General features: G+C 44.3%; 1 protein-coding gene across 1 annotated transcript; it reads right to left on the reverse strand.

Moving 5' to 3' along the window:
- Positions 1 to 1,124: 1,124 nt before the first annotated feature.
- LOC118094195 (transmembrane protein 248) lies at positions 1,125 to 3,004 on the reverse strand. Its single transcript, XM_088655681.1, has 5 exons — positions 2,816 to 3,004; positions 2,009 to 2,231; positions 1,789 to 1,897; positions 1,609 to 1,720; positions 1,125 to 1,493 (listed from the first exon to the last, which is right to left on the reverse strand). The coding sequence occupies exons 1-5, from the start codon at positions 2,876 to 2,878 to the stop codon at positions 1,365 to 1,367; spliced, it is 636 nt and encodes a 211-aa protein (XP_088511807.1). The 5' UTR covers positions 2,879 to 3,004; the 3' UTR covers positions 1,125 to 1,364.
- Between the last annotated feature and the right edge of the window lie 6,426 nt (positions 3,005 to 9,430).

Genomic DNA, 9,430 nt, shown 5'->3' on the forward strand with positions numbered 1-9,430 from the left:
TTTCCAATGGGTGACTCATGTAAAGAGTTAAGGCGTACCCAGCACTCCGCTAGCATCGCTGTGCCTTGATCACTTCTCTGCCAAAGGCGGGGAGTTAAAGTTGAATGCTTCAGGCTCAAAGGAATGAGGCCTGTAAGCCATCTCCAGTTAGGAAGTAGGATGCAAAATTGCACACATTTCAGACCCTCCTCCACCTTACATTAGAGGTAGTTATGAACAAGGATCTTCCCCATCTAACCCTGACTCACCAAAGTCCTTGCCTGTGAATCTTCTGAACTTTTGATGTAAGATGTATTTATTAAAACTGTCTTGATGAGACAGAGATAAGGTAAGTCTTTGGGATTGGGTAGGCTATATGTCAGCTTCAGATGCTCTGCTCTTGAACCTTGGGTGGGTATTTGAGATAAAACCTCAGTGATCTTCTGGGCTGCTTTCCTTTTCACCTTCAAGCAGTCATAGAAGACTAGTGAGTTTTTAATATTTCTATTCTATTTACTGCTCTCTGCTTTTAAGCCGTCTGCTTTTATTATGGTTCTGGTAAGCTTTGTTGTAGAGCAGGCATCCCCAAACTGTGGCCCTCCAGATGTTTTGGCCTACAACTCCCATGATCCTTAGAAACAGGACCAGTGGTCAGGGATGATGGGAATTGTAGTCCAAAACATATGGAGGGCTGCAGTTTGGGGATGCCTGTTGTAGAGTCTTGTCTAACTTTATCATTTAAAAAAATGTAAGGTGTTTTGTGCATCTTTTGATTAAAAGGTGGGAAATAAATACATAAAACACAAGCAATAAACAAGCAAACCATGACACAACTCACACCAGCAGGAAATAACATTGTTTCTTATGATCACATTCCCTGACCCCATTGATCAATGAGACTTTGTTATATACTGGTTTTTTATTTTAATTCATTAAAAAAAAGAAGTTATGTTAACCCGTAGCCAAAGCTCCCTATTCTAACAGAATATTTACTGGCAAAGGTATGGTAATCCCATTTAGGATAATGCTACGGTAGTCACTAACCTACTCAACCACATGTGAACCTCCTCCACCTGAGAAATACTTCATGATTCAATTTGTGTCACTGGTAGAGCCACTTACAGTACAAAAAACAAATAGGCCTATCATTTGTATGTTATTTATTGCACCATCTGCTCTCATAGGGGTTCATACAGTCACCCCACAGTGAACCAAGATAGCAGTTAAACTCTTATTCACAGCTCAGCCGTCACAACAGTACATGGGCTAACTTCAGATCTGAAATATGGTGAGCGTTGCATGATCCAGGTGCTTGGAGAAAGCAGAGCAAATGGGCAGGCTACTTGGCTTCGCTTCAATATAGGTCTGGCATTTGCTGGACCTGCTTAGATTTGCCCCCACTTGTCTCTGGGGTTAGGATAGCACAGGCCAGCTGCACAACATAGCATGGCACAGAGGCAGAGAAGGAAAGCACTGGTCATCAGGAGCCGCTGGCTGCAGAGGGCACGATCCGCCTGAGAGTGAAAGGAGTGCAACAATGAATGCTCCTCCCCTTATAATCCAACTTGCATCCTGAAGAAACCCAGAATCCCCAGGTCCAGATACTGTCACTGCCCACATTCATCTTACCTGATCCAGCATGCTGGACAGGGCAGGATTAGCCTGGTAATGTGGCTGGTAACAAATTCCTGTCTCTTCTTGATGCATGTCCCATTCCTCTATCACACATTTAGGTGGCTGTCTGGGGACAAGATGGGTGTATTGCATTAATGGGTTAAGAACTCCTTGAAACTAAATCTCTTGGCTCACCTGGTCTTGGGGAGAAGGGATGAAGGTGCAGTGATGCTAAGGCAGTTCTCATGGGAGACTGAGTTCGTGATGATAGTCAGGAAGTGGATTGATTCCTGGGCATCTGGACCTGTGGTCGGAGTTGATGGGAGGAAAGGTCAAGGGGAGATGGACACGGAACTAGAGTTCCAGAAATCTTTGGGAGGATGTTGCAATTGGTCACGAGTGAGAAATCACTCACCTTTCAGACCCAGTTTTTCCCCAGTGACTGTCAGACCTAGGCGTGTACCATTGGGAGGATCTGTGCCGTTGTGGAGGTCAAAGGTCAAGCCAACCATGACAGAGACTGCTGTAGGGGTCTCAGCAGTGGTTGTGGAGGGAGTTGGTGTCAAGGCACTTTCCTGCGTCTTATTTGGGATACAGAACATTAAGTGTGCCAGAGACTTTAGCAGAGAATTCCAGTCCTTAGAGATGAGGGAGGGAAAAGGAATGAGAATTGACTCTTAGTTGATTCTATTCTCTTAATTGCAATTTTTTACATTTCCTTCTGCCTTTAAAGTACCTTTCTAATTTCACCCAGTCTTGCCACTAAAAATTCCCTTTTGCTCTTAACAGCTAGAAAATTGAAAGATGGCAACTTTATTTAAAAAGTACCATAAAACCTCTCAGAACACCTGGATATTTGAATATTTCAGATATAGCTGCACCTACTAATTTAAAATTTTGCATTGTTGAAGATCCTTTTCTTTTGCTCCCCACTTCTTCTGATAGTAACCATTTGGGACTGTCTTTTCAAGGGCAGTTTCTTATAGCGTATTTGTAAAAGCCAACAACACCCAACCCTTCTGTAATTCCTGAATGTTTAGCTTGGGTCATTAAGGTAGGATAACAGCAGCCAACACAGGCAACACTATTTTTGAGAGCAAATCAATGCAGCTGTTCAAATTCAGGTAAATCTCTCAAGTCTATTAGAAAATGGAAATAAATAAAAACAATTGCCAAAAGATAAATCACACAAGTCTGCCTCTGCAATGAACACCCGACATACCCAAGTCAGCCAAGAATTGTTAGGGAAATTCTTTGCATTCCATCTGAGAAGATACCCAACCATCCTGAAAGTTCAGTTGCCGAGCCTAAACAGTTAGTAAGAGACCAAGGAGAAGGTAGAGCACCCACCACTGCCTCCTAAAGTCTCTCATGCGTCCTTTACAACCACAACCCAATTCCATCCCCAGCATTTTGGTCTGATTTTCTACTTAAGGTGATCATCTCTAGCTCACCTCTTTGACATCAGGATTCTGAACATCATGTGACTGGATGTAGGCAGCAAAACCAACAAAGGCAACAGCCAACGAAAGGAGGCAAAAGAAGAAGGTGACCAGAGGTGGGTGTCGCTCCAGGCAGACACGCAGGGAGCCCAGCAGGGAGCAGATGACCATGGTCAACCCTAAGAATGAGGGTAAGAAGGTGTCATCCCAGCACTAGAAGAACCTGAAACTTCTGCTGGAACAGCCAGAATCAAAGGGAAACGAAAAGGCTGGCAATGTGCTACCTATTACCCTTTGCACTTTGTGTGGTATAACCATAAGCTTTACTTTATTAAATAAATTTTAAAAAGTCAAATCGTGTCCCAGAAATGTGAATGGAAATAACACCAAAATATATTCATTCAATCTCATAATTGCTCAGTGATTATTTAAATATTTAGCGTGCATGCGGTCTGGTTGTCTAAAGGGACTAAACTTGCTGAAAAGAAAGTGGGAATTGGTGTGCCTAAGATTGCCCCTGCCTCAAGATCGCCATGTAAATGGAAAGATGATGTACTGCAACTTCGTATTCATTTTTTATGTGCTTTCCAAAAATACCTGAAGACATTTTGTTTCAACAAACATTTCCATTTGGATGAAAAGCTCTCCATCTTGTATTGCTTTTAAAAGTATGTTATTGTAATTCAGATTGAGACATGTGAAAGGCAATTCAAAAATTAATAAAATGAATATATTCAGACTGTGGGGTGTTTTTAGACAAGTAACCACTTGACGAAGTTAGCAGTCACTAGATTCTTGATCATCGCAACTGGCTGGATGACTCTGCTTGTATGAAAGAACGTCACATTCAAGGAGATACAGGTAAGGTTTTCCTACTTGACAGGTTTCCCTACTTCTCTATATTTCTGATGAAGGTGGCAAATTTCAACACAATTAAGTTGGAAAGAAAGAGCTGGAATTATAGGTGAAAGTTGGATATTTGCAACCCAGAGTTGCTTCATTTGCTCCACCCAACATGGGAATCTCATCATTGCCAAGTCTTCTCGCAGTGTGATGTTATTTGTTGGGGATGAGGAAGGGGAAAAACTTTATAAGGAGCTTATTTTTTAACAATCTCTGTCAAATCTTAAAGTATAATGTGCCACGTGATGTACTGTTGTTGATCACATTGTTTTTCCTTTGTTTAAAGTTTTTTTTTAAAAAAAAGTATATGGGGGTGCTGATCTTCGTGTGTGCCCTCAAAATTCACCAAAAGAGAGAACCCCTCACAAAATGAATAAGCAACATAAACTGTGGGAAACGGAAGACTACATTTGATTTCTTAAGTTTTGTTCCATTCCTTTGTTACATAAGGCTTCACTCCTTTTGAGTCTTCTGGTCTTGTGAGACAGTTTCTCCCCATATTTCTTAAGAATTGCATGTGAATGTGTAGTTTCATGGTAGACTTGTTTTGTGCTGTATATCCCACAAATGTTGGTGTGTTTACATCACACAAGCAACTTGCTAGCAGTTACTGCAGCGAACTGCTAGCAAGATCATTGTGCAGCACGTGATCTCCTGGTCCCTTCGCTGCTGGGAATGTCAGTTGCAAGGAATTGTATGTGAGGACAGGGCTGTTGTGCTCAGACCCTGCTTGTAGACTTCCAATAGGCATTTTGGCTGACCACTATGAGAACTGGATGGGCCATTGGCCTGATCTAGCAGACCCTTCAAACATTCCTAACAAACAGTTTAGCCCTTGGCTCTGCCCACGCGATCATCATGAGCTCTTTTTAAGTCCACTAATGGCTTCCTGCCACTGCAAGATGTGGTGATGGGCACAAGCATAGATGGAATAAACACACACTTTCATGGAGAATGAACGTGTTCTGCTATTAATCATGACAAATGGAACCTGCAACAAAAAGTTGTAGTATAGAGGCCCCTATTTGGAATTCCTGCCAGCCAGCCATGCCCTTTCCCTGCATATTCCATTTTCCCTCCTCCCGCTTGTCCATTCCTCCCTCAATTCAACAGAGAGTCAATATTCTATAGCCATTGAGTATGTTTAGTTCTTCCTGAATAACTCTTCCATGTGCACTCATCATGCACTTTTAGCTACACAAGGATCCACACTTGGGAGAATGAATTTGCTATTAGTGTAAGGGAAGGCTACATACAACCTCCAAACTTAAGAGGTAGCATGCCTGCTAATACTGTCACTAGGGAGTAATAACAGGTGACAGCTATTGCTTCTATGCCTGTTTATGAGCTTCCCAGAAGCATAGAGTTTACCACTGTGGGAAAGGGGATACTAAACTAGATGGACCTTTGGCCTGGTTCAGCAAAGCTGTTGTTATGATCTCCAACACTGAAAGTTCTGCTAATGCCATTTTGCCTGGTTATCCTCACAACCAACTTCTCCAACACCCTCCTAAGTGTCCCAACGTAACTGCTAAATACAGAACAATCGACTTACACACTTTCAAAAGTAGAGTGCTGGACAACTGAGGGACACTTGGTACTTTTTGATTTCCCACATCCCACTATGATCCACATAGCAGCCACCATGTCCTCAAAGAGCTAAGACAATCTGTATGTTGCATCCTTCCCCCCACCCCACTGTTTCATATCCATCCCTCATCATCTTTCTTCTAAATTGCAGATTAAATAAAGAGGCAATGGTTTGAGGAGAGTTTAAGGCTGCCTAGAAGCCCTGGTCTTAGATATGTATTCCTTGATTGAGTGTTTGTGGTGGTGCTGGGGGGGAGGGATAGTTGTGGTTTTTCTGGATTGCTTCCTACATTACACAACACACCACACAGGCAAGTCCTCTGTAAGAAACAACACAGTAAGCACATAATGATTATCATATGTGGCAAGTACACTCTTGGTGGTCTTCAAAGCCTGTTTATGCAGCAACAATTCTACACATTTGATTGTTGCCCACCATTTTCTAATGTGGGTTGTACATTTCCAGCACTTGTAACAGGGGAAGTGGCCTTCAGTGGTGAGGGAGAGGATTGTCTCCAGTGGTAGCTGTACTCAGAACAGACCCAATGAACTGAATGGACAATCTTAGGTTCAATAAGTTCAGGTCTCCTTTAGAGTAGAACTTAGCTGGATACAACCCAGAGACTCTCTTGAGCAACCTCTGTGCTCTAGTGCTAAGCTTAGGTGAGTTCTGCTACAAATTCAATCCTGGCGACACTAAGAAAGACTGCTGCCTACAGAAGCAAAGGAAATGCAACAAATCCGCTTTTTACTTTGAAGTGGAGGAACATGCTACAGTTTTTGTTTAAAGACATTTTGTTAAAATGATCCCACTAACTGTTCAATGTTGTAGTTGTGGCAAATGGTACGTAATAGTCAAAAGCTGCTTTCCACACATTCTGTGTGTCTGCACAATATTGCATTGTGAAAGAAAGGATCTGCAGAACATGTTTGCAACCAAAGTACACTGGTTACTGCTTTGCACTATCGCTTCAGAAGTCTCCCCTTGAAGACCATCCCTAGCAATTAGCAAGCAGGGCATTAAGCACAATGACCATCATCATGAATGCATTTATTCTGTGTTTGGCTTCCCTCTCAATTGAAAAAATATACTTTCCTAGAAAAATCTTATACAGTATATGGAAGGACAAGTGTTTTTGTTGTTTCCTCAGTGATTTACAGTATTTATTTTTAAGAGCAGGAGCGAACCATGAGTACGGGTGCTTCCTCTCTCTTCTCATGTGCCCCAATAGGAGAGGAAGATTCCCAGTTTCTTAAATCAGCTTCACTTGACATCTGAACTGAGATACAGTGGTTTCAATGTTACTGACATTTCTGGTTTGCAAGCCAAGATAAAACCATATCTGCCCAGATATGGAAAGTGGGAGTTATCAGATGCATTCAGTCAGTCATATCTTATTAGTAATATCTTATTAGACTTATTAGGCTGAAAAAATGCACAAGCCCCTTCACTTTCCCCTGAAAGCTGCAATTAAACCAGTTAAGCCTAACCATAGGTTTTGGCCAAACCTAAGGTTATAATACATCCAGAATTTCCCAGACATACCGGAATACTGCAGTCAGAAGCCGGACATATGGCAATCCATGTCAGCAGTGTTGATTTCCCTTAAAAATAGCCAATTTTGCCAAAAAAAGCTCAACAACTTTAGTGTTTTCACTTTTTGAAAAATGGCAACCCTACCAAAGCAGGAAATTATGATTAGAAGATTCCTGGTTTTAGTGAGTACAAAAGTCTTGTTCGTATCTTAGCTTAATAAGACTGTCTAAACTGTTTCATTATGTGGATCCATGGTTACTGGTTCATATAAATCTCATGTCAGCCTTGAAATCCATGTGTCTCATCTTAAAAATTCCTGGGTGTCCAGGTATATAAATCCCCTTTAAGAAAAACTGTTCACTCTTCTATTTTACACCATCATTGGTTCAAGTCCCACCCTATGCTTTTACCATAGCAATTACCATCTATTAGAAAATATAGCAGCAGACCACTCAAAATCATAGCCTTTTTATTTGACATGTAGAAAGCTACCATATAGTAGGCTTCAGCAATACAGGGTCTGCATACTACAACCAGGTCATACACACCCGTGAAATTACATGGACAAATGAGCCTGTTTTGTCCCCCCCCCCCCATTTTTACACAGGGTTCTTTTCAAAATAGGAGCAATAAGCAGCCCTGATCTGGCAAGCTCTCTTGGTCAGTCCAGCCTCCGACAAGGGCACCCTTGGCCTGGCTGAAGCATTCTGGCTTTCAGCCACTGTGGGGCTTTCCAACGGCTCCAGCAACTCATCCCCTTTGATCTCGCAGATATTGTGCAGGATACAGCAAGTGGCTATGACCACAGGAATAAGCTTCTCCCTCACATCCAGCCTCATCTGCAGGCACCTCCAGCGAGCTCTCAGGACCCCGAAAGCTCTCTCCACGCATGCTCGGCACTTGGCAAGCCTCTCGTTGAATTTTTCCTGGGCCCCGGTTTTTGGCGCTGGGTACGGCTTCATGAGCCAGGGGCGAAGCGGATAGGCAGGATCCCCAATTATGATAGGGGTCATCAAAACGCCTTCCAGCACCGTTGGAGTCTGTGGCCCAAAAGTGCCTTCATCCATGCTGTTGAAGAACGGAGAGTTGTGCAAGATGCGGGAGTCGTGGGACCTCTCCGGAAAGCCGACATAGATATCGGTGAACCGGGATTTGCTATCCACCAGGGCCTGCAGCACCATAGAATAGAAACCCTTGCAATTAATGTAGGAGTCAGCAGAGAACGGGGGGCAGAGGATGGAGATGTGGATTGCATCGATTGCGCCGAGGCAATTGGGGAAACCCATCTCCTTGAAGCCCTCAATGATCTCCTGCGGGTCTCCCAGCTTAATGATTTGGGCCAGCAGCCTGCTGTTTATTTCCTCGCACACCTCTTCAAATATCGAGCAGGCTGACGAAATCCCCACCCCGAAGAGCTCCGAGACGGTCTTGTAGCTGTCGTGGTGCGCCAGCTTCCAGATAGTCATGGCGACTCTCTTCTCCACGGGGATGTGAGACCGCATGCCCGTGTCCCGGCGCTGCAGGGCGGGGCGCAGCTCCTCGGCGATGTACATCAGCGTGGACCGCGACATCCTGAACAAGGAAATCCAGCACTTGTCGTCCTGCTCGGAGCTGATCATCCGCTCCCACCATTCGCTGCACCTGGGAAGCATCCAGTGGGAGCGCTCAGACAAGGCCATCAGCTCGTGCTCGTAGTGCAGCGCGGGAGAAGACGAGTACACCATGGTGACCACGGAGACGATGGCGTTCCGGTGAAGCCGCAGCAGGGCTCTCTTGCGGCGGACGCTGGCCGAGAGGATGCGCCTCAGCACCGCGGCTGACCTGCGGAAGCGCCTCCTCTGCAGAATCCTCGCTATGGCGAATATCACCGTGCGCCTGTTGAGCATCCATTGCTGCACTAGCAACTGGGAGGTTTGGACGCAGGCAGCAACCAGAGCCACGCACTCCTGCTCCATTTATCCAGCCACTCTTGAATGAAGCTTGCAGAAGGCTCAGGAGGAAGTGGCGTGAAGGTGCTACGAGGAAAAACCTTCCCCTTGCTACACCCTTAGCCAAGGCAGGGATGATGTCGCCGGGCAGGAACGAGACATCACCAGTCCTTGTGCTTCAGCCGGAAAGGTGCTGTTGAGCTGGAGGGCAATATATTGTAACTGAATCATATTTGCATTTCAACCGTGAAGGCCTTTTTTTAAACAGCAAAACAGACTGAGCATAAGAAAATTATTCCACCACACTTGGGAAAGGTCCAATCTCTGCCCATTCTACATTTCAAAATTCTTAAAGGTTTCAGAGTTGCCTATGGCTCGGTTCTGTCTTCCCCATCCCAGCTTCCCTCCAGCACCTATAAACAGTCTTCCAGCTGACC

This window comes from Zootoca vivipara, chromosome 12 (assembly GCF_965207765.1).
Source record: "Zootoca vivipara chromosome 12, rZooViv2.hap1.1, whole genome shotgun sequence".
Lineage (NCBI taxonomy): Eukaryota > Metazoa > Chordata > Lepidosauria > Squamata > Lacertidae > Zootoca > Zootoca vivipara.

Coding starts and splice junctions, on each gene's coding strand:
- LOC118094195 (XM_088655681.1), bottom strand. CDS start 2,878: ATGGTTGGGTATCTTCTCAGATGGAATGCAAAGAATTTCCCTAACAAT. Junction 2,232..2,815: donor ACAATTCTTGGCTGACTTGG/GTATGTCGGGTG, acceptor CTCATCTCTAAG/GACTGGAATTCTCTGCTAAA. Junction 1,494..1,608: donor TGTCCAGCATGCTGGATCAG/GTAAGATGAATG, acceptor TTTCACTCTCAG/GCGGATCGTGCCCTCTGCAG.